Source organism: Heliangelus exortis, chromosome 6, assembly GCF_036169615.1.
Source record: "Heliangelus exortis chromosome 6, bHelExo1.hap1, whole genome shotgun sequence".
NCBI classification, from domain to species: domain Eukaryota; kingdom Metazoa; phylum Chordata; class Aves; order Apodiformes; family Trochilidae; genus Heliangelus; species Heliangelus exortis.
Window position 1 is genome coordinate 28,594,670 of NC_092427.1, and position 24,386 is coordinate 28,619,055.

At 43.9% G+C, this 24,386-nt stretch overlaps 1 protein-coding gene across 1 annotated transcript; it reads right to left on the minus strand.

The window, feature by feature from the left end:
• Positions 1-7,505: 7,505 nt before the first annotated feature.
• Positions 7,506-20,448, minus strand: LOC139797306 (xin actin-binding repeat-containing protein 2-like). The gene is made up of 3 exons (XM_071746248.1): positions 20,235-20,448; positions 8,264-8,421; positions 7,506-8,006 (listed from the first exon to the last, which is right to left on the minus strand). The coding sequence occupies exons 1-3, from the start codon at positions 20,269-20,271 to the stop codon at positions 7,506-7,508; spliced, it is 696 nt and encodes a 231-aa protein (XP_071602349.1). The 5' UTR covers positions 20,272-20,448.
• Between the last annotated feature and the right edge of the window lie 3,938 nt (positions 20,449-24,386).

Consider the following 24,386-nt stretch of genomic DNA (forward strand, 5'->3'; position numbering starts at 1 on the left):
ACCCGTCCTCAGGAGGGGTATTCTGGGAAGTGTTGTGAAACACCAGTGTAAGCTGCCTGAACAGAGCCTCATGAGCATTCCAATGGGATTGCGGGAGAGGGGGGAGACAGCAATAGGGGTCTGAGCTGTCCTTTCAGTCTGCTAAACATCTTGTGCATCTTGCTGCTAGATACCTAGTGCAAAAAGAGATCTATAAGCTATCTATATATAAGCTATCTATAAGATCTATAAGCTTCCAGCATCTCAAATCAGGGCATCTCCTTGAAATCCAGAAGAGAAACTTGTATGAGGATGGACACTGGGGAAAGGTTTTGTTCATAATGAAAACTCTTCAGTAAAGCATACAATTATAAGTTTTCCTCGAGCTATCTAGCAGGGCGTTCCTCACTTGTTAGTGTTAAAAATGGTATTGTTACCTGTACAGATTGGTGCTGATGCTGGCACTGAGAAGAGGTCTCCTGTAAAGAGTTCATCTGAGCCTTGTCGAATTGTTTTCTCACAGCTGCCAGGCCACCAGGCACAGTACAGAAGTTGGCTTTCTCTGAAGTCTAGAGTGGTAAAATAAGGCCAGTTATATTACATTTGTGCTAGGAAGGTACTCCTATGGGGTGATTATATTTTTGGGGGGAAGTAGTTAATAGCAGTATAAGCTATAATGCGTATAAATTTCAAATGGAAACACGTGGAAGACCTTGGTTACGTCTGTAGCCTCTTACAGGCGCCTTCCACTGATGTAGTCTACAAACCCTACTTATTTTAGCAGTATACATAAATTAACATCAGCGTTTAGAATGAATACAGTATTGAGTTATTTTTCCAAGCATTGCCATCAAATACAAAACACCTCTGAAGTGTTAATATTAACTGCTGAATCTCTCTGTACCATATTAGGACTACTACTTGTCAACCAAAAACAAGGACCTACAAATTATAAACTTCTTTGGGGATTTTGCAATCTAGAATTAAACCCTGGTTGCTAAACGCCCTGTGTGAGATAGCTGCTACTCTTGTTGCATTTCCATTTCTGTCCAAGACAGTTTCTGAGGGCCCGGTGGTTGCCTTTGTAGTTTTAGGGATCAGCCATGTATTGCAGCTAAATAATACTCTGTCTTTGCAGGAATGACTCTGGCAGCCATAAGTACTGTTTCTGGCTATTTCATATGACAGTACATAGGAGCTGAGATCTGAAGAGCTGATTTTAAGATATTTCTGACTGTTAGGTGTGTAGTGAAGTGGTATTGCTCTGTTTTAACAGATGATAAGATCTGTTAGCCAAATAATTTGTGTGCTGCTTATTATTAATATTAAACTTTGCTCTAAAATACCTAATCCCTATTTGGTTTCAAATTTTGACCCTCACTAGGAATGTAGGATATTTTCCTTTGGAAAGCTAACAGCATTCAGATAAGAAAACATGGAAATCTTACATCAGCAAAGGAGGTGGTACTCTGTCTGTTGGACACAGCAGCCTTGTACAAAGCCAGTCTCTCTCTCAGGGGGATGGTCTCCTGGAAATCCAGAGGTGTGTTGTCGGCGCCAGGAGTGCTCTTTTTAGGTTTGCAAGAACCCATTGTAAGTAGAAAGAGACATTGTATTTCCTATGAAGGAAACAGGTACTCTTTTCCAAATCTTGAAAGAAAAGCAGTACAACTAAAACTTTATCAAAATTACAAACTCCATTTTAACCTTATTTCAAGATACGAAAAGTCATCTATAAGCATCTGCAATTCAGCCACAGTGAATGTGGAGACAGCAGTTCAGAGTGCTCCTGAAAGAGCAGCAGTGGGTTACTAGCACTAGGAAAGTTTCCTTTGCTTTCCACAGAATATGATTGTGTTAGAAGAATTCCAGGAAAAATGCTTGAGATTTTGAGTAAAGATATATTTCTTTTGTCTTTGAGACAAAGGGGAAAAATACAGTGTCTTGTGGGCATCTTTGTGTCTGTCATCAGAGACAGAAAAGGTTACATATGAACTCACAGGCTGGAAGTTCCTCTTGTCCTGGCAAGATTTTTCCTACCATACATGGAAAATTGGGCTGATTGAATGACACTGGATGAGCGGCACTTCCATACTTTTTGGGGAGGAAGGGAATTTTAAGACTTCAGGAATATAGATTTGGGAGTGCAGGCACAAAAAAGTCTCTTTCTGGTACAGTTGGACCATCAAAAAGGTTAGGAGACCTCTATCTTGAAGTAAAGCAAGACATGAGATCAACATGGCAATGCTAACCTTCAGAGATCTTGCTGTGGTCATTTCCTGATGACATCTTTTCAAAGATAGCTTGTCCTCTTTTCACAGCTGACTCCTTCAGAGGATTGAAAGAAGGGCTCCCAGGCTCACTCTTTAATGCTGATGTAAGTGAACTTCTCTCACTTTCTGTTTCCTATTAGAGACACATCAAGAGGAATGTTTTAGGAAATACTAAAAGAACCTTGATTAATACCATTGTGGAATACCGGAAGTTACAGAACACTAATTATTACTATGCTGTTCCAAATTGTCCGCAGGGTCAGAGGAGAAGGAGGGGAGCGTGAGGCTGGGGAAACTGCCTTGCAGCTCTGGGCTCTATGTCAAGGCCACCTCAAGGTGTCCCTCCAGCCCAGGCACTTACCTTTTTAGCACCCAGGGCCTCGAAGCGGTTCCGCAGCTCCTTCACACTGACAGGGAAGGGCTGGGTGTGCTGAGGGCCATCTGGGTTCTCCTGGAGCCCGTCTGCCCCGCTGCTCCCTGCCGACACTCGGGCCACAGTGCTGCTGCAGCTGATGATGTGCGGCAGACGGGCCCGTGGTGCTGGTGAGCGTGGGAGCACTGGGCCCGCTCTTGAAGCGGCAGCAGACTCCCATTTCTGCACAAGTAGCCCTACGGAGCCCTTGTGCAGGGGAAAGTCTGCCAGCTCCAGCGTGGCCTGCCAATAGAACATGTACCTGGGGTCAGAGACAGAGCTCTTGGTGGGGCAAAAAAAGAAGGGTTTCCGACCTGTGTAAGAAGGCACAGGCAACTCAGGGTAATCTCGTTTGGTAATACGGAGAGAAACTGAGGAAGGCCAAAGCCCATCTGGAACTGAACATGGCCACCGACATAAGAGGGTAATAAAGAAAGTTTCAAAGAGAGCCTGGGCCAATCTCCATCCCTTACTGGATGCAGAGGGCAACATTGCAAGCAAAGAGGAGGAGAAAGGGGGAAAAGGCGAGGGAAAAGGCTGAGATACTTAATGCCGCCTCTGCCTCCATCTTTCATAGTCAGACCAGCTACCGCCAGAGTGTTGAGCTTCCTGAGCTGGAAGATAAGGACGGAGAGCAGATGCTATTCTAGCAAATGTTGCAAGGTTGCAGTGTTTTGAGGTAAATCACACTGGAGCACTAATTCTTGTGTCTTAGCAGGAAAATCAGTGCATTTTCCCATGGAATAAGAGACGACTAAAAAGTGCATTGCTCATATTCTTGGGACTTGAGGAAAGTCATGCTTATTTTTTTTCCTTTTATCCCCTCATTCTCACTTAATGCATGAGCAATATCAGGCTCCACACTACAGAGCCCATAAAAAAAAAAAAAAAAATCAAAAAAACCCCCACTGACTTGTATATTTGTAGGGAGTGTGTCTTACCGCGGTGTTCTTCTCGATTAAGTTTTCTTTCGCGAGCATTGCTGAGCTCACAGTCTGCCTGTTTAAAAGAAGACAAATTCTGGGTTAGAAGTTTGTTACTTTTTCTCTTTTCTTCTTCCTGCCCCGTCCCCAAATCTTTAATGGTTTAGATTCATCTCTGGAAGCTTTTGGTCTTTGTAACTATTTTTCTTATCAATACAATCACTATAGAACGAGTGCTAGCTTTCCAGTCTATGCTGTTTGGTGGCTACAACAAATGAATTCAAAGAAGGAAATCCAAATAAAATTAAGAATTTTAAATCGTAAAACTTGTAAAGTGCAGGTAACTTTGCAATTATTGAAGATAGTCCTATTTGCTGGAAAAGAAAAACAGACAAACAAACAAAAAGAGACCTGAGAATCTAATCCCAGATGCTAAGGAAACTGGATAGTTATTCAATTCTGTCTTTTGCTTCAGAATCCCTGTAAGCAACACTCAGACCCTCTGTCAGCAGATGTAGATTACAGCAAGAGTGAATGTTTACAGACTATTTCTTGTAGCCCAGTTTAGAGTTGCAGAATGATTTTGCTTGGCAGGGATGTCTGTAGGTCCTCTATTTCTACCTCCTTTTTTTCTGCTCACATAGAGCTGTGTCTGTTCCCAACTTACATGTCTCCTCGTTTGCTAGGAGAGCCTTCAACCCACGTGTGTCTCGATGGCACGTCCGTAGGTAAAGACAGCAGGCAAGAGGCGCTGCCTTCTGAAGCAGACCCAGATGGATTCTGGTTGCTAGGCTCGCTCCAAGTCCTCACAATCAAGCTGGCCTTCTAGAACTCTAGACCAGCCTATTAGCAGGTGGGGACAGAACCTGTTCTGTAACAGGTTTTCCCCAAATGACCTGGTGTCCTTAGGGACACAATTTTGTTATGACTCTTCACGAGGTCATAAAAGCCCCCAGATATGGGCAGCACCTCTTTTTCTGCCTTCTGAGGCAGACCCAGACGGATTCGAGGGCTGTGAGGTCACAATGGCACTTCCCAGTCCTCACAGCCAAGGTGGCCTTCTAGAACTCCGTTTGTGTATTTGTGTGGCCAACAAGTGCCTTGCTAGGGTCATAGTCCAAAGTGGGCATCCAGAAGGTGGAGATTTTTAAAGGAGAAAAGCCCTACCAGCTTCCCCAGAGTAGACTGGATCTGCAAGCCCTCCCCCTGCGTAGACACGGGTCTGCCATTTTACGGTGCCACCCTTTTGTTCTCCATCATAGCCCTTGTCTCTCCTGGTGACTGCTGGCAAACGCGGCCACCCCTGCCCCCCACAGGCAGCGGCACCTCAGGAGAGGAAGCCCCGGTGGCAGCACACAGGGAGGCCAAGGCTTTGGTCAGCGCCATTTCCCACGTGGCTTTGAGTGGTGCAGAAGGCATTTCCTATAGCAATTGTTTGGGTTTTAATGTACATTTTCCAGCCAGATTGGACGTTTTTTAAAAAAACCAATAAAATCAAAGGAGAGTGTTGAAATGTGAAATCTGGTCTGAGTCTTTTTACAGGCATTGTTTGTCCACTTGTTCCTCATAATGCAAACACGGTATTGCCACGTGACTACTTGAAAAATTGTATTTAGTTTCATATGAGAGAGATGCAGAAACAGAAAAAGAAATGCCTGCAATATCTATTATATGTTTTATTAATGAATAGGTAGTGTCCATTTTTTTGTATTTCTTTCACTAGGAAAATTCTGTCATAGAAGGAAAATACTGAAAATTGGTTATGTGTAGAGTCTTTTCAAGAAAAAAAAGAGTTGTAACTGTGAGCTCCTGTAATTAGATACCGTAGTTGTTGAGGACAGCAACAGTTGTTGAGGACAGCATAAATCCAGAATTTGACTTTAATGTGTCTTAAGGGAAAATATGGAGGTGAAAAGAGAATTTTATTTTTTTTTTTTGTTCAAAACCAGGAAGGAGTTTCCTTGTGCCACAGCAAGATTTTTTTCCTCTTGCTGCAATTACTGACATTAGTAACTGCTGTACAGTGATAAAAAGCAGAATATTGGACTGGTCTGGTAGAGCTGTGGGTATGATACGCTACGCTTTGTAGAACTGCAGGATAGTATGATAGGACACCTGTTTTTTGTATCAAGTGTGACTTAATGTTTCTTCAAAACTAATCCTCATTCCTGGAGGAAGAGAAATAGCCACTTGCTGAGAGAAGAGAGTGCAAAGCTTAGGAATCCATGAGAGGAAAGCCCTGCACTTCTGTGTCTGTTCCCTGCTAAGCCCAATCTTGATCATGAATTATCCGAGGAGGTGTGCTCCCTACTCTATGGCATTTTTGCATGTTAACTGTACGTATTCTTTCCTGTGGGAATAAAAGTTTTGCTGTAGTCCATTTTTCCTGCCATTTTGAGAAAGGGCCTTTTATTAAAGGAAGCAGAAAGGTTTGTATTTTGTCAGGCTGTTTTCAGAGGCAATAGTATGTTGGTGTAAATGGGTTCTTCTTATCCTTACTGATGTCTGTCCATTAAATTGCAGGATTTCATCAGGACATGCAGGAGAATGAAAACTAGCACTGCACTGACTTAAGGTAAAGATACTGCAGCCCTATTTGTTTTTTACTTGAATTACTGACTTAGACAAATGACTGGCTTTAGACAAATCTCACATATGTTTCATGGATTTTGTTGTTTTTTTGTTTTTTTTTTTTTTCCTTTGCAGGAATTTTGCGGGTGTTATTTTCAGTTCTGTCAGCTACTGAAAAAACAATGTAATTTAGATATATTTGCTAATGTCGTGTGTTTTTAAAAATCGTTAATCATGGTTACAAGCAAATGGCTGAAGATGATAGAGGGATCTTCTCAAAATAATTTTAAAATGTTTACAGTGGCCTTTAGGCTAGTGCCTTTTCTGAGAGTTGTCCAACAGATGTATCCAAGTGCCTTGCCAGAAGGCTGATTATTCATCCGAGAACATTCAAAGCTGGAAGTCTCATGAAAATCTCATGGAAGTCTCTTTAGCAGCTGACCCATTTCTGGAGACTTGGGGTGATTGGTGGGTTATGGGTTACGGACTTGGTTTTGTGTTGGTGTTGGTTTTAGGGGTAGTGGTGGGAGGTCCAGTTGGGGTGGGGCCTGTTGAGGGTGTGGGCATATTTTTTGTTGGTATAGATTTTGGCAGGGGCGGAGCCGCTTTGTTCTTGGGGGGTAGGACTGGCTTTGGTTGCGAGGTGGGGGTTATTCTTGACGCTGTTTGTTGTGTTGGAGTTTGTTGTGTTGGAGTCCAAATGGGTTTGCTGCCTTAATTCAGATGAATCATAGAATAATGGCTTAGGTTGGAAGGGACCTTCGAGATCATCTACTCCAACGTGCCTGCCATGGGCAGGGACACCTTCGTCTGGACAGGGTTTCTCAGTCCTCTCCTGCCCATGCTCCTATAGGAGAAAGTTGGTCTTCTGAGCTGCATGAGTGCACTGCCAGCTCCTGTTGAGCTTCTTGTCATCCAACACCCCCAAGTCTTTCTCTTCAGGGCTACTCTCAACCCCCTCTGTACCCAGCTTGGAACTGTGCCTGGGGCTGGCCTTGTCATCTTGTGTTTTAAGAAACTGAAACCAGATATGCACCAAACAGGACGATTCTTCTACCTCTAGAGCCATTTTATGTAGGGCACATTTTACCTCCGTGAAGAGAATGTTTCATAAATTTTTGGAAATAGAAGTCAGGGGCATAGTGTGCACATTTAGTAGCATGTATCTCTGAAATACAACGGTAGTAGTATATTTTTTTTTAACACCTATCTTTTATTGAGTTTAATTTTGAGCTATCCACTAATTGTACTTAAGTTATTACCTAAACTAACTATCGATAAAGTTATTACAAAGTTCTATCTATTTATCCACATCCCATGCGGAACCAGAGAACGAAGCGCTTCTTCCTATTCTTTTCTTTTTTTTTTTTCCTTCTGTTTTTGTAATGGGGAAGTTTGGGCCGGAGGACTTAATTTCTCTGGATCCGATGGGTGACCAGGCTGTGTTTCATCCAACTCTTTGGCCTTCTGGTCAGCGTGGCTGATGTTTTCTCCTGTGGATGTTTCCTGTAGCGGAGCAGTAACCACAAGGTCTTGGGTGGTCACTGGGGAAGGCTGCTTTTTTGATCTTCTGCGCGCCCTTCTTCTCCGCTTCTTTTGAGTGCCTCCTGGCCCTAAGTTCATGGAATCCCCTGTGTGACAAGGCTGTGTTCCCTCTGACCCTTTTTCCTTTTGCTCAGTGTGGGTCACGTTTTCCTTTGCTGAGGTTCCACAAGCTGTATCAGGAACCACAAGGTCTTCAGTGGTCCCTGGCAAAGGCTGCTTTTTTGCCTTCCTGCGTGGCCTTCTCCTACGCTTCTTCTCAGTGCCTTGTGGACTTAATTTTTCCAAGTCCTCCGTGTGACCAGGCTGTGTGAGAGATGGAGAATGCTGCATTACTATCCATACCACCACCACTACTTTAGAGAAAGCCTTCCAGAAGATGAAAGAAGTTGTCAAGTAGACAGGAGAGCTCAAAGCTATGCAACTGAAGAATTGGTGAGCTGATCCCACTGCCATGGATCACCTTCCTGCTCAGGGGTGGTAGGATATTTCACTAGGGATGTAGGATATTTCACTATGCAAAGCAAACACAGAGTTAGGATAAGGAAGTATGGATATCTTACATCAGCAAAGGAGTTGATACTCTCACTCTTGGACACAGCAGCCTTGTACAGATCCAACCTATCTTTCAGGGAGATTGTCTCCTGGAAATCCAGAGGGGTGTTATCAGTCCCAGGAGCACTCTCTTTAGGTTGTCCTCTTAGAGGTTTGCGAGAACCCGCTGTAAGTAGAAAGAAACATTGTATTTTCTATGAAGGAAACAGGTAGTTGTTCCAGATCTTGAAAGTGAAGCACTACAACTAAAACTTGACCAAAATTACAAACTCCATTTTAACCTTATTTCAAGATGTGACAAGTCATCTGTAAGCATCTGCAATTCAGCCACAGTGAATGTGGAGACAGGAGTTCAGAGTACTCCTGAAAAAGCAGCATTGGGCTACTAGCACTAGGAAATTTTTCTTTGCTTTCTACACTCATATGACTGTTGTAGAAGAATTCCCTGTGACCAGAAAAATTCTTTAAATTTAGAGTTAAGATATTTTTCTTTCATGTTTCAGACAAAGGGGAAAAAATAAATTGTGTTTTGACCATGTTTCTTGTCTGTGATCAGAGACAAAGGTGGTTTCATATAAACTCAGAGGCTGGAAGTTCCTCTTGTCCTGGCAAGATTTTTTCCTACCGTACATGAAAATTTGGGCTGAATGAATGATACTGGATGAACGGCACTTCCATACTTTTTTGGGCAGGAAGGAATTTTAAGACTTCAGGAATCTAGATTTGGGAGTGCAGGCAGAAAAAAGTCTTTCTGGTAGGAGTGCCCCATCAAAAAGGTTAGGAGACCACTACCTTGGAGTAAAGCAAGACATGAGATCAGCATGGCAATGCTAACCTTCAGAGATCTTGCTGTGGTCATTTTTGGATGACATCTGTTCAAAGATTGCCCTCCCTCTTTTCACAGTCGACTCCTTCAGAGGACTGACAGAAGGGCTCCCAGGCTCACTCTTCACTTCTGATGAAAGTGAACTTCTCTCGCTTTCTGTTTCCTGTCAGAAAGACATCAAGAGTATGTGTGGTAAAAGCCATTGGTAGGAAACAGGAGTGGGGTTTGGTGGGAGAAAGGAAGTGGGAATTTGAAGAAGACACAGAGAAAAGGGGGTGCTATTGTGAGAGAGGTTTTCCCCAGAATGCCATAGAATCAATTTCTGTAGGACGAGGAATTCTGTTATCTCTCATCCTTATTGCCTTTTATCTTCCCTCGGGAAGGTGAAGGGGGGAATTGACAGCAATTCTGTCCTCTGGTTTTTGCTCTCTGGAAACCGCTAAAGCTGTGACACACGATGAAAGACTTTTTAGCTCCAATAAAATTATTGAAGTTGCCCTACAGTTTTAAAGTGTTTGTAAATTGTTCCATTTGGGAATTCTTCTCTCAGACCATAGTGTCTAGTTTCTTCACCCCAAAAAAATACCAAGCAAGCACAATTGCACACTGACTTACCTGACAGGTTGGCAGATAGTGCCAGATAGAAAATACTAAAAGAACCTTGATTGATACCATTGTGGAATACAGGAAGTTACAGCACACTAATTATTACTATGCTGTTCCAAATTGTCCGCAGGGTCAGAGGAGAAGGAGGGGAGTGTGAGGCTGGGGAAACTGCCTTGCAGCCCTGGGCTCTATGTCAAGGCCACCTCAAGGTGTCCCTCCAGCCCAGGCACTTACCTTTTTAGCACCCAGGGCCTCAAAGCGGTTCCTCAGCTCCTTCACACTGACAGGGAAGGGCTGGGTGTGCTGAGGGCCATCTGGGTTCTCCTGGAGCCCGTCTGCCCTGCTGCTCCCTGCCGACACTCGGGCCACAGTGCTGCTGCAGCTGATGATGTGCGGCAGACGGGCCCGTGGTGCTGGTGAGCGTGGGAGCACTGGGCCCGCTCTTGAAGCGGCAGCAGACTCCCATTTCTGCACAAGTAGCCCTACAGAGCCCTTGTGCAGGGGAAAGTCTGCCAGCTCCAGCGTGGCCTGCCAATAGAACATGTACCTGGGGTCAGAGACAGAGCTCTTGGTGGGGCAAAAAAAGAAGGGTTTCCGACCTGTGTAAGAAGGGACAGGCAACTCAGGGTAATCTCGTTTGGTAATACGGAGAGAAACTGAGGAAGGCGAAAGCCCATCTGGAACTGAACATGGCCACCGACATAAGAGGGCAATAAAGAAAGTTTCAAAGAGAGCCTGGGCCAGTCTCCATCCCTTACTGGATGCAGAGGGCAACATTGCAAGCAAAGAGGAGAAAAAGGCTGAGATACTTAATGCTGCCTCTGCCTCCATCTTTCATAGTCAGACCAGCTACCACCAGAGTGTTGAGCCTCCTGAGCTGGAAGATAAGGACGGAGAGCAGATGCTATTCTAGTAAATGTTGCAAGGTTGCAGTGTTTTGAGGTAAATCACACTGGAGCACTAATTCTTGTGTCTTAGCAGGAAAATCAGTGCATTTTCCCATGGAATAAGAGACGACTAAAAAGTGCATTGCTCATATTCTTGGGACTTGAGGAAAGTCATGCTTATTTTTTTTCCTTTTATCCCCTCATTCTCACTTAATGCATGAGCAATATCAGGCTCCACACTACAGAGCCCATTAAAAAAGAAAAAAAATCAAAAAAACCCCCACTGACTTGTATATTTGTAGGGAGTGTGTCTTACCGCGGTGTTCTTCTCGATTAAGTTTTGTTTTGCCAGCATTGCTGAGCTCACAGTCTGCCTGTTTAAAAGAAGACGAATTTTGTGTTAGAAGTTTGTTCCTTTTTCTCTTTTCTTCTTCCTGCCCCGTCCCCAAATCTTTAATGGTTTAGATTCATCTCTGGAAGCTTTTGGTCTTTGTAACTATTTTTCTTATCAATACAATCACTATAGAACGAGTGCTAGCTTTCCAGTCTATGCTGTTTGGTGGCTACAACAAATGAATTCAAAGAAGGAAATCCAAATAAAATTAAGAATTTTAAATCGTAAAACTTGTAAAGTGCAGGTAACTTTGCAATTATTGAAGATAGTCCTATTTGCTGGAAAAGAAAAACAAACAAACAAACAAACAGAGACCTGAGAATCTAATCCCAGATGCTAAGGAAACTGGATAGTTATTCAGTTCTGTCTTTTGCTTCAGAATCCCTGTAAGCAACACTCAGACCCTCTGTCAGCAGATGTAGATTACAGCAAGAGTGAATGTTTACAGACTATTTCTTGTAGCCCAGTTTAGAGTTGCAGAATGATTTTGCTTGGCAGGGATGTCTGTAGGTCCTCTATTTCTACCTCCTTTTTTTCTGCTCACATAGAGCTGTGTCTGTTCCCAACTTACATGTCTCCTCGTTTGCTAGGAGAGCCTTCAACCCACGTGTGTCTCGATGGCACGTCCGTAGGTAAAGACAGCAGGCAAGAGGCGCTGCCTTCTAAAGCAGACCCAGATGGATTCTGGTTGCTAGGCTCGCTCCAAGTCCTCACAATCAAGCTGGCCTTCTAGAACTCTAGACCAGCCTATTAGCAGGTGGGGACAGAACCTGTTCTGTAACAGGTTTTCCCCAAATGCCCTGGTATCCTTAGGGACACAATTTTGTTATGACTCTTCACGAGGTCATAAAAGCCCCCAGATATGGGCAGCACCTCTTTTTCATTGCAATTGTCAACTACTTGCCTAACTTGAGATTCTCTCTAACATTCAGCGAGGCAGAAATGTTCTGCGAGCATTGGTGTGCCACGCGTGGTTTTCTTTGGTTTTAATTTGTTTTCCCTTCTCTCTTTTAGTAATATTATGGAGACTTTTCTTTCGTTCAGGCTAATCGTCCTTCCCCAACAGAAAGTTTAAAGGACCCTTCAGCTAAGTACAGGGTACACTGGGGGTTCGCTCTGTCACCCGCTTTTGTGCCACGTGTTTTGTAACTTCAAAATGAGCTGAAATCATGAAAAACTGCAGGCCATGAAATGTACAAAACAACAACATGATTTAAAATACTTAAAAATTCTATACCCACCATCACCGCCCCCTTTGAAAGTATAACAACACTTATACTGGTATAAAACTTATTGTGCAACAAGTTGATCATTGATGACCCTGTACAGAGCAGGAGCAGCATCATTTGAGGCAGCTGTACTTTGATCATGTCTCCCAGACTTTGTCACGTGTGGCATGCAATCTGTACCAGATTTCCAATTTCATACATTTTTTGGTACCGTCTGTTTTATTTATTGGGGAAATAAAATAAATTTGGCGTTCACAAAACCCTATTACAGAATACTTGGAAGTTTTCTCTTTACATAAAGTTTATGTTCAGCCTGGTTTTCCACCAGGGAGACAAATAGGGAAAATCCTAGTAAGGAAAGACTAGTCCTGTCAGTATGTCTTTAGCTCAAGGCATCACGTTGCCCAGCTAAGCCCTTCACAGGCTGGGATGTGCTCACTACCTGAGGGCTGTGGCCGGGAGAATGCCTTAGAGCACTTCTCGTCAGAATGTTTAGATGAAAATGTGGCCTCGGTAAGAGAACAAAGCTTTTAAAAGAGAGTGAGACCCAAGGGATTAAGAGGCAATATTTTCAGGTTGATTTGGGAAGGTGTCTTCTGGTCCTCTAGTTCTACCTCGTTTTTATCCTGCTCACATAGGGCTGTGTCTGTTCCCAACTTACATGTCTCCTCGTTGCCTCAGAGAGCCTTCAGCCCACGTGTGTCTCGATGGCACGTCCGTAGGTAAAGACAGCAGGCAAGAGGCACTGCCTTCTGAGGCAGACCCAGACGGATTCGAGGGCTGTGAGGTCACAATGGCACTTCCCAGTCCTCACAACCAAAGTGGCCTTCTAGAACTCTGGTTGTGTATTTGTGTGGCCAACAAGTGCCTTGCTAGGGTCATAGTCCAAAGTGGGCATCCAGAAGGTGGAGATTTTTAAAGGAGAAAAGCCCTACCAGCTCCCCCAGAGTAGACTGGATCTGCAAGCCCTCCCCCTGCGTACACATGGGTCTGCCATTTTACGGTGCCACCGTTTTGTTCTCCATCATAGCCCTTGTCTCTCCTGGTGACTGCTGGCAAGCGCGGCCACCCCTGCCCCCACAGGCAGCGGCACCTCAGGAGAGGAAGCCCCGGTGGCAGCACACAGGGAGGCCAAGGCTTTGGTCAGTGCCATTTCCCACGTGGCTTTGAGTGGTGCAGAAGGCATTTCCTATAGCAATTGTTTGGTTTTTATTGTACATTTTCCAGCCAGAGTGGACTTTTTTTAAAAAAAACCAATAAAATCAAAGGAGAGTGTTGAAATGTGAAATCTGGTCTGAGTCTTTTTACAGGCATTGTTTGTCCACTTGTTACTCATAATGCAAACACGGTATTGCCACGTGACTACTTGAAAAATTCTTTTTAGTTTCATATGAGAGAGATGCAGAAACAGAAAAAGAAATGCCTGCAATATCTGTTATATGTTTTATTAATGAATAGGTAGTGTCCATTTTTTTGTATTTCTTTCACTAGGAAAATTCTGTCATAGAAGGAAAATACTGAAAATTGGTTATGTGTAGAGTCTTTTCAAGAAAAAAAAGATTGTAACTGTGTGCTCCTGTAATTAGATACCGTAGTTGTTGAGGACAGCAACAGTTGTTGAGGACAGCATAAATCCAGAATTTGACTTTAATGTGTCTTAAGGGAAAATATAGAGGTGAAAAGAGAATTTTATTTTTTTTTTTTTGTTCAAAACCTGGAAGGAGTTTCCTTGTGCCACAGCAAGATTTTTTTCCTCTTGCTGCAATTACTGACATTAGTAACTGCTGTACAGTGATAAAAAGCAGAATATTGGACTGGTCTGGTAGAGCTGTGGGTATGATACGCTACGCTTTGTAGAACTGCAGGATAGTATGATAGGACACCTGTTTTTTGTATCAAGTGTGACTTAATGTTTCTTCAAAACTAATCCTCATTCCTGGAGGAAGAGAAATAGCCACTTGCTGAGAGAAGAGAGTGCAAAGCTTAGGAATCCATGAGAGGAAAGTCCTGCACTTCTGTGTCTTTTCCCTGCTAAGCCCAATCTTGATCATGAATTATCCGAGGAGGTGTGCTCCCTACTGTATGGCATTTTTGCATGTTAACTGTACGTATTCTTTCCTGTGGGAATAAAAGTTTTGCTGTAGTCCATTTTTCCTGCCATTTTGAGAAAGGGCCTTTTATTAAAGGAAGCAGAAAGGTTTGTATTTTGTCAGGCTGTTTTCAGAGGCAATAGTATGTTGGTGTAAATGGGTTCTTCTTATCCTTACTGATGTCTGTCCATTAAATTGCAGGATTTCATCAGGACATGCAGGGGAATGAAAACTAGCACTGCACTGACTTAAGGTAAAGATACTGCAACCCTAATTGCTTTTTACTTGAATTACTGACTTGCCTGTGCTCACGCCTACCTGTATGCACTTAAAGGAACACCCACCATTTCACCCTCAAGGTCATTCCTCATTCCTGACTGTCCAAACAGATCTTACATCAAAAAGTGATTTTAGAGTGTTGGGGGATATTTAAAAGTTTAATCTGCGTAGAGCTTTACGTATTTTAGACAAATCTCACATATGTTTCATGGATTTTGTTGTTGGTTTGGTTTTTTTTTTTGCCTTTGCAGGAATTTTGTGGGTGTTATGTTCAGTTGTCAGCTACTGAAAAAACAATGTAATTTAGATATATTTGCTAATGTCTTGTGTTTTTAAAAATAGTTAATCATGGTTACAAGCAAATGGCTGAAGATGATAGAGGGATCTTCCCAAAATAATTTTAAAATGTTTACAGTGGCCTTTAGGCTAGTGCCTTTTCTCAGAGTTGTCCAACAGAGGTATCCAAGTGCCTTGCCAGAAGGCTGATTATTCATCCGAGAACATTCAAAGCTGGAAGTCTCATGAAAATCTCATGGAAGTCTCTTTAGCAGCTGACCCATTTCTGGAGACTTGGGGCGATTGGGGGGTTATGGGTTACGGACTTGGTTTTGTGTTGGTGTTGGTTTTAGGGGTAGTGGTGGGAGGTCCAGTTGGGGGTTGAAAGTTTGGGGTGGGGCCTGTTGAGGGTGTGGGCATATTTTTTGTTGGTATAGATTTTGGCAGGGGCGGAGCCGTTTTATTCTTGGGGGGTAGGACTGGCTTTGGTTGCGGGGTGGGGTTATTGTTGACGCTGTTTGTTGTGTTAGAGCTTGTGCGGGGCTTGTCACGCGGAGCTATTTGGGCGGTTTAAGGCGGGGGGGGGATCGGAGAATAGTTTACTGGAAGATGCCAGCTTTGGGAGTTGGAGATAGAGGTTTAAGTCTTTTTTTCTGATAAGGCTCTAAGACAAACTCTAAGAAGGGAAGTCGTTTTCACTCTTTGGTTTACAACACCAGTGTTTTTATAAACTATTAGAGTATTTTAGTAGTTGCGTCTTTTGTTCTCTAGGGTGCTTGAGCTGTTAAAAATACTGTAATGGTTTTCTATGCCTAATTTTGCATCCTGGATACTATTTCAATATGATTTCTACATGACATGGGCACCCCAATTTGTCTTATTTTCAATGTTCACTTCATTTCATATATAAATATTCACGTCTTATATGAAAAGCATTTACTTCAGTGTGAGGCAAAGAAGAGGCTCATCTTTTTGAGGAACACTGAGTAGCTCCTCTCCTTAGTGAAACCGAGACTCTGGCATTAGGCAAATGGGTTTGCTGCCTTAATTCAGATGAATCATAGAATAATGGCTTAGGTTGGAAGGGACCTTCGAGATCATCTACTCCAACGTGCCTGCCATGGTAAGGGACACCTTCGTCTGGACAGGGTTTCTCAATCCTCATCCTACCTGGCCTTGAACACCTCGAGGAAGGGGGCATCCACACCTTCTCCGGGCAGTCTGTTGCAGAGTCTCACTACCTTTGTACTGATGAACCTCTTCCTAAAATCCATTCTTCTTCAGTTTAAAAGCATTTGCCCTTGTCCTATTGGTGGACACTCTTATGAGAAGTCCCTCTGCAGCCTTCCTGTAGGTTCCCTTTAGATATTGGAAGGAAGCTCTTGGTCCCCCCCAGAGTCTTCTCTTCTTCAGGCTGAACAATCCCAGCTCCCTCAGCCTGTCCTTGTAGCAGAGGTGCTCCAGCCCCTGGATCATCTTTGTGGCCCTCCTCTGGACTCCTTGCAACAGATCTGTGTCCTTCCTGTGGTGGGGACACCAGAAGTGGATGCAGTATTCGAGGTGGGGTCTGACAAGAGCAGAGTAGAGGGGGAGAAGCACCTCTCTCTATCTCCTGCCCACGCTCGTTTTGATGCATCCTAGGAGAGAGTTGGTCTTCTGAGCTGCATGAGTGCACTGCCAGCTCCTGTTGAGCTTCTTGTCATCCAACACCCCCAAGGCCTTCTCTTCAGGGCTACTCTCAACCCCCTCTGTACCCAGCTTGGAACTGTGCCTGGGACTGGCCTTGTCATTTTGTGTTTTAATAAGCTGAAACCAGATGTGCACCATACAGGACGATTCTTTTCTCTCTAGAGCCATTTTAGGTAGGGCACATTTCACCTCCGTGAAGAGAATGTTTCATGAATTTTAGGAAATAGAAGTCAGGGGCATAGTGTGCACATTTAGTAGCATGTGTCTCTGAAATACAACGGTACTAGCGTATTTTTTTTTAACACCTATCTTTTATTGATTTTAATTTTGAGCTATCCACTAATTATACTTGTTATTTCCTAAACTAACTATAGATAAAGTTATTACAAAGTTCTATCTAATTATCCACATCCCATGCGGAACCAGAGAACGAAGCGCTTCTTCCTATTCTTTTCTTTTTTCTTTTCCTTCTGTTTTTGTAATTGGGAAGTTTGGGCCGGAGGACTTAATTTCTCTGGATCCGATGGGTGACCAGGCTGTGTTTCATCAAACTCTTTGGCCTTCTGGTCAGCATGGCTCATGTTTTCTCCTGTGGATGTTTCCTGCAGCGGAGCAGTAACCAGAAGGTCTTGGGTGGTCACTGGGGAAGGCTGCTTTTTTGATCTCCTGCGCGCCCTTCTTCTCCGCTTCTTTTGAGTGCCTCCTGGCCCTAACTTCATGGAATCCCCTGTGTGACAAGGCTGTGTTCCATCTGACCCTTTCTCCTTTTGCTCAGCGTGGGTCACGTTTTCCTTTGCTGAGATTCTATGTTCCGTATCAGGAACCACAAGGTCTTCAGTGGTCCCTGGCAAAGGCTGCTTTTTTGCCTTCCTGCGTGGCCTCCTCCTACGCTTCTTCTCAGTGCCTTGTGGACTTAATTTGTCGGAGTCCTCCGTGTGACCAGGCTGTGTGAGAGATGGAGAATGGTGCATTGCTATCCATACCACCACCACTACTTTAGAGAAAGCCTTCCAGAAGATGAAAGAAGTTGTCAAGTAGACAGGAGAGCTCCAAGCTATGGAACTGAAGGATTGGCAAACTGAAACCGCTGCCATGGATCACCTTCCAGCTCAGGAAGCTGGGACAAACAGGGTGGTGGGAATGGATTATAGAAATGGGGGCATTTGCATTGAGTGTCATATTAATTTGTAGCAGAATGTGTAGAGGAATGGCCTGAGCATGCATACACAGCCCCATGCTTTAGGCAGTCAGGTGCTAAGTATGAGATGGGAGGCGTGAGCTTGTGTCAAGCCCACCTGTGCTAAGCCCCCCGCCCAGTTAGGGTTTGCCTCAGCTGCGCATGAGCAGGATTGGGGGGGGCAATAAAAGGGGAGCTTCCAAACACACGCTTGGCTCACTCTGGAGCAGCCAAAGGAGGAGGTCAGCTGAGTCTGGAGCAGAAGCACCAAACGAGGCTAGCCAAGTCTAAAGGCAGCAAAACCGGAGCACTGACTGTGCCCCTTGGTGAGAACACCTCTTTGACTTCGGAGCACTGTACGCCAAGAAAGGTTTGCCTGCTTTAATTGGCCTTAAAATTGTCGTTGTGGTTATTTGATGTTTTGTAATGTGCTTTTTAAGTGCTGTCTCCTCATCTTTTCCTTCTTTCTGTTGTCCTCATCTTTTCCTTCTGTCTGCTATAGAAAAATCACCGCAAAGGACAAGGGCACAGAGTGTTTGAGGCAGTGGGTGGTGTGCGAGACCCGTCCTCAGGAGGGGTATTCTGGGAAGTGGTGTGAAACACCAGTGTATGCTGCCTGAACAGAGCCTCATGAGCATTCCAAAGGGATTGCGGGAGAGGGGGGAGACAGCAATAGGGGTCTGAGCTGTCCTTTCAGTCTGCTAAACATCTTGTGCATCTTGCTGCTAGATACCTAGTGCAAAAAGAGATCTATAAGCTATCTATATATAAGCTATCTATAAGATCTATAAGCTTCCAGCATCTCAAATCAGGGCATCTCCTTGAAATCCAGAAGAGAAACTTCTATGAGGATGGACACTGGGGAAAGGTTTTGTTCATAATGAAAACTCTTCAGTAAAGCATACAATTATAAATTTTCCTCGAGCTATCTAGCAGGGCATTCCTCACTTTTTAGTGTTAAAAATGGTATTGTTACCTGTACAGATTGGTGCTGATGCTGGCACTGAGAAGAGGTCTCCTGTAAAGAGTTCATCTGAGCCTTGTCAAATTGTTTTCTCACAGCTGCCAGGCCACCAGGCACAGTACAGAAGTTGGCTTTCTCTGAAGTCTAGAGTGGTAAAATAAGGCCAGTTATATTACATTTGTGCTAGGAAGGTACTCCTATGGGGTGATTATATTTTTGGGGGGAAGTAGTTAATAGCAGTATAAGCTATAATGCGTATAAATTTCAAATGGAAACACGTGGAAGAACTTGGTTACGTCTGTAGCCTCTTACAGGCGCCTTCCACTGATGTAGTCTACAAACCCTACTTATTTTAGCAGTATACATAAATTAACATCAGCGTTTAGAATGAATACAGTATTGAGTTATTTTTCTAAGCACTGCCATCAAAATACAAAACACCTCTGAAGTGTTAATATTAACTGCTGAATCTCACTGTACCATATTAGGACTACTACTTGTCAACCAAAAACAAGGACCTACAAATTATAAACTTCTTTGGGGATTTTGCAATCTAGAATTAAACCCTGCTTGCTAAACGCCCTGTGTGAGATAGCTGCTACTCTTGTTGCATTTCCATTTCTGTCCAAGACAGTTTCTGAGGGCCCGGTGGTTGCCTTTGTAGTTTTAGGGATCAGCCATGTATTGCAGCTAAATAATACTCTGTCTTTGCAGGAATGACTCTGACAGCCATAAGTACTGTTTCTGGCTGTTTCATATGACAGTACATAGGAGCTGAGATCTGAAGAGCTGATTTTAAGATATTTCTGACTGTTAGGTGTGTAGTGAAGTGGTATTGCTCTGTTTTAACAGATGATAAAATCTGCTAGCCAAATACTTTGTGTGCTACTTGGTATTAATATTAAACTTTGCTCTAAAATACCTAATCCCTATTTGGTTTCAAATTTTGACCCTCATAATGTTTCACTAGGAATGTAGGATATTTTGGAAAGCTAACAGCATTAAGATAAGAAAACATGGAAATCTTACATCAGCAAAGGAGGTGGTACTCTGTCTGTTGGACACAGCAGCCTTGTACAAAGCCAGTCTTTCTCTCAGGGAGATGGTCTCCTGGAAATCCAGAGGTGTGTTGTCAGTGCCAGGAGTGCTCTTTTTAGGTTTGCAAGAACCCACTGTAAGTAGAAAGAGACATCGTATTTCCTATGAAGGAAACAGGTACTCTTTTCCAAATCTTGAAGGAAAAGCTGTACAACTAAAACTTTATCAAAATTACAAACTCCATTTTAACCTTATTTCAAGATGTGAAAAGTCATCTGTAAGCATCTGCAATTAAGCCACAGTGAATGTGGAGACAGCAGTTCAGAGTGCTCCTGAAGGAGTAGCATTGGGTTACTAGCAGTAGGAAATTTTTCTTTGCTTTCTAAACTCATATGACTGTATTAGAAGAATTCCATGTAGCCAGGCACAAAAAAGTCTTTCTGGTAGAGGTGGACCATCACAAAGGTTAGGAGACCACTACCTTGGAGTAAAGCAAGACATGAGATCAACATGGCAATGCTAACCTTCGGAGATCTTGCTGTGGTCATTTTCTGATGACATCTTTTCAAAGATTGCTCGCCCTCTTTTCACAGCTGACTCCTTCAGAGGACTGACAGAAGGGCTCCCAGGCTCAGTCTTCAGTGCTAATGTAAGTGAACTTTTTTCTGTTTCCTGTCAGAAAGACATCAAGAGTATGTGTGGTAAAAGCCATTGGTAGGAAACAGGAGTGGGGTTTGGTGGGAGGAATGAGGTGGGAGTTTGAAGAAGGCACAGAAAAAGGGGGTGCTGTTGTGAGAGAGGTGTTCCCCACAATGCCATAGAATCAATTTTTGTAATACCAGAAATTCTGTTATCTCTCGTCCTTATTCCCATTTATCTTCCCTCGGGAAGGTGAAGGGGGGAGGGGGAGAATTGACAAAAAATTCTGTCCTCTGGTCTTTGTTCTGTGCAAACCGCTGAAGCTGTGACCCATGGTGAAAGACATTTAGCCACAATAAAATTATTGAAGATGTCCTAATTAAGATAACTTACGAAGTTTTTGGTCCCCTATAGTAATGTGAAATATTTTTTTAAGATTAAAAAAGGCCAGCTTCACCTGAGATCATTAAAAGAAAAATCACTGACTTTTCTCAATGAAACCTCTGATGGCAAAGAAAGGTTGCAGTTTGTCCAGACCTTTCATTTTATGTCAGTGAAAGCCAGTGGGTGAAGTGACAGCAGGTTTCTCAGTCGAAAGGGAGTCAATACTGTTCTACAAATAAGAAGCAATTGCTTCAAAAAAGTTTTAGAGTGTTTGTAAGCTGTTCCATTTGAGAGTCTTCTCTCAGACCATAGTGTCTTGTTTCTTGACCCTGAGAAAATACCAAGCAAGCACAATTGCACACTGACTTACCTGACAGGTTGGCAGATAGTGCCAGATAGAAAATACTAAAAGAACCTTGATTAATACCATTGTGGAATACAGGAAGTTACAGAACACTAATTATTACTATGCTGTTCCAAATTGTCCGCAGGGTCAGAGGAGAAGGAGGGGAGTGTGAGGCTGGGGAAACTGCCTTGCAGCCCTGGGCTCTATGTCAAGGCCACCTCAAGGTGTCCCTCCAGCCCAGGCACTTACCTTTTTAGCACCCAGGACCTCGAAGCAATTCCTCAGCTCCTTCACACTGATGGGGAAGGGCTGGGTGTGCTGAGGGCCATCTGGGTTCTCCTGGAGCCCGTCTGCCCTGCTGCTCCCTGCCGACACTCGGGCCACGGTGCTGCTGCAGCTGATGATGTGCGGCAGACGGGCCCGTGGTGCTGGTGAGCGTGGGAGCACTGGGCCCGCTCTTGAAGCGGCAGCAGACTCCCATTTCTGCACAAGTAGCCCTACAGAGCCCTTGTGCAGGGGAAAGTCTGCCAGCTCCAGCGTGGCCTGCCAATAGAACATGTACCTGGGGTCAGAGACAGAGCTCTTGGTGGGGCAAAAAAAGAAGGGTTTCCGACCTGTGTAAGAAGGGACAGGCAACTCAGGGTAATCTCGTTTGGTAATACGGAGAGAAACTGAGGAAGGCGAAAGCCCATCTGGAACTGAACATGGCCACCGACATAAGAGGGCAATAAAGAAAGTTTCAAAGAGAGCCTGGGCCAGTCTCCATCCCTTACTGGATGCAGAGGGCAACATTGCAAGCAAAGAGGAGAAAAAGGCTGAGATACTTAATGCTGCCTCTGCCTCCATCTTTCATAGTCAGACCAGCTACCGCCAGAGTGTTGAGCCTCCTGAGCTGGAAGATAAGGATGGAGAGCAGATGCTATTCTAGCAAATGTTGCAAGGTTGCAGTGTTTTGTGGTAAATCACACTGGAGCACTAATTCTTGTGTCTTAGCAGGAAAATCAGTGCATTTTCCCATGGAATAAGAGACGACTAAAAAGTGCATTACTCATATTCTTGGGACTTGAGGAAAGACATGCTTATTTTTTTTCCTTTTATCCCCTCATTCTCATTTATTGCATGAGCAATATCAGGCTCCACACTAGACAGCCCATTAAAAAAAAAAAAAAAAAGCATTGAGTGTGTCTTACCATGGTGTTCTTCTCAATCAGGTTTTCTTTCGCCACCATTGCTGCGCTCACAGTCTGCCTGTTTAAAAGAAGACAAATTTAAGCATTCTCTAATTGACTGGTCTCATTTGACTAACTAACGTGAATATTTTCAGGTTTATTTGATAAGTTATATTATGGTCCTCTATTTCTACCTCCTTTTTTTCTGCTTACATAGAGCTGTGTCTGTTCCCAACTTACATGTCTCCTCGTTTGCTTGGAGAGCCTTCAACCCACGTGTGTCTCGATGGCACGTCCGTAGGTAAAGACAGCAGGCAAGAGGCACTGCCTTCTGAAGCAGACCCAGACGGATTCTGGTTGCTAGGCTCACTCCAAGTCCTCACAATCAAGCTGGCCTTCTAGAACTCTAGACCAGCCTATTAGCAGGTGGGGACAGAACCTGTTCTGTAACAGGTTTTCCCCAAATGCCCTGGTGTCCTTAGGGACACAATTTTGTTATGACTCTTCACGAGGTCATAAAAGCCCCCAGATATGGGCAGCACCTCTTTTTCATTGCAATTGTCAACTACTTGCCTAACTTGAGATTCTCTCTAACATTCAGCGAGGCAGAAATGTTCTGCGAGCATTGGTGTGCCACGCGTGGTTTTCTTTGGTTTTAATTTGTTTTCCCTTCTCCCTTTTAGTAATATTATGGAGACTTTTCTGTCTTTCAGGCTAAGCCTCCTTCCCCAATAGAAAGTTTAAAGGACCCTTCAGCTAAGTACAGGGTACACTGGGGGTTTGCTCTTGCACCCACTTTTATGCCACGTGTTTTGTAACTTCAAAATGAGCTGAAATCATGAAAAACTGCAGGCCATGAAATGTACAAAACAACAACATGATTTAAAATACTTAAAAATTCTATACCCACCGTCACTGCCCCCTTTGAAAATATAACTCTTATACTGGTATAAAACTTATTGTGCAACAAGTTGATCATTGATGACCCTGTACAGAGCAGGAGCAGTATCATTCTGAGGCAGCTGTACTTTGATCATGTCTCCCAGACTTTGTCACGTGTGGCATGCAATCTGTACCACAATGCCAGTTTCATAATTTTTTTGCTACCGTCTCTGTTTTATTTATTGGGGAAATAAATAAATAAATTTGGCGTTCACAAAAACCTATTACAGAATACTTGGAAGTTTTCTCTTTACATAAAGTTTATGTTCAGCCTGGTTTTCCACCAGGGAGACAAATAGGGAAAATCCTAGTAAGGAAAGACTAGTCCTGTCAGTATGTCTTTTAGCTCAAGGCATCACGTTGCCCAGCTAAGCCCTTCACAGGCTGGGATGTGCTCACTACCTGAGGGCTGTGGCCGGGAGAATGCCTTAGAGCACTTCTCCTCAGAATGTTTAGATGAAAATGTGGCCTCTGTAAGAGAACAAAGCTTTTAAAAGAGAGTGAGACCCAAGGGATTATGAGGCAATATTTTCAGGTTGATTTGGGAAGGTGTCTTCTGGTCCTCTAGTTCTACCTCGTTTTTATCCTGTTCACATAGGGCTGTGTCTGTTCCCAACTTACATGTCTCCTCGTTGCCTCAGAGAGCCTTCAGCCCACGTGTGTCTCGATGGCACGTCCGTAGGTAAAGACAGCAGGCAAGAGGCACTGCCTTCTGAGGCAGACCCAGACGGATTCGAGGGCTGTGAGGTCACAATGGCACTTCCCAGTCCTCACAACCAAAGTGGCCTTCTAGAACTCTGGTTGTGTATTTGTGTGGCCAACAAGTGCCTTGCTAGGGTCATAGTCCAAAGTGGGCATCCAGAAGGTGGAGATTTTTAAAGGAGAAAAGCCCTACCAGCTTCCCCAGAGTAGACTGGATCTGCAAGCCCTCCCCCTGCGTACACACGGGTCTGCCATTTTACGGTGCCACCGTTTTGTTCTCCATCATAGCCCTTGTCTCTCCTGGTGACTGCTGGCAAGCGCGGCCACCCCTGCCCCCACAGGCAGCGGCACCTCAGGAGAGGAAGCCCCGGTGGCAGCACACAGGGAGGCCAAGGCTTTGGTCAGCGCCATTTCCCACGTGGCTTTGAGTGGTGCAGAAGGCATTTTCTATAGCAATTGTTTGGGTTTTAATGTACATTTTCCAGCCAGGCTGG

Coding starts and splice junctions, on each gene's coding strand:
- LOC139797306 (XM_071746248.1), bottom strand. CDS start 20,271: ATGTCATCAGAAAATGACCACAGCAAGATCTCCGAAG. Junction 8,422..20,234: donor CCACAGCAAGATCTCCGAAG/GTTAGCATTGCC, acceptor TTCTACTTACAG/CGGGTTCTCGCAAACCTCTA. Junction 8,007..8,263: donor GTATCAACTCCTTTGCTGAT/GTAAGATATCCA, acceptor TCTCTCACACAG/CCTGGTCACACGGAGGACTT.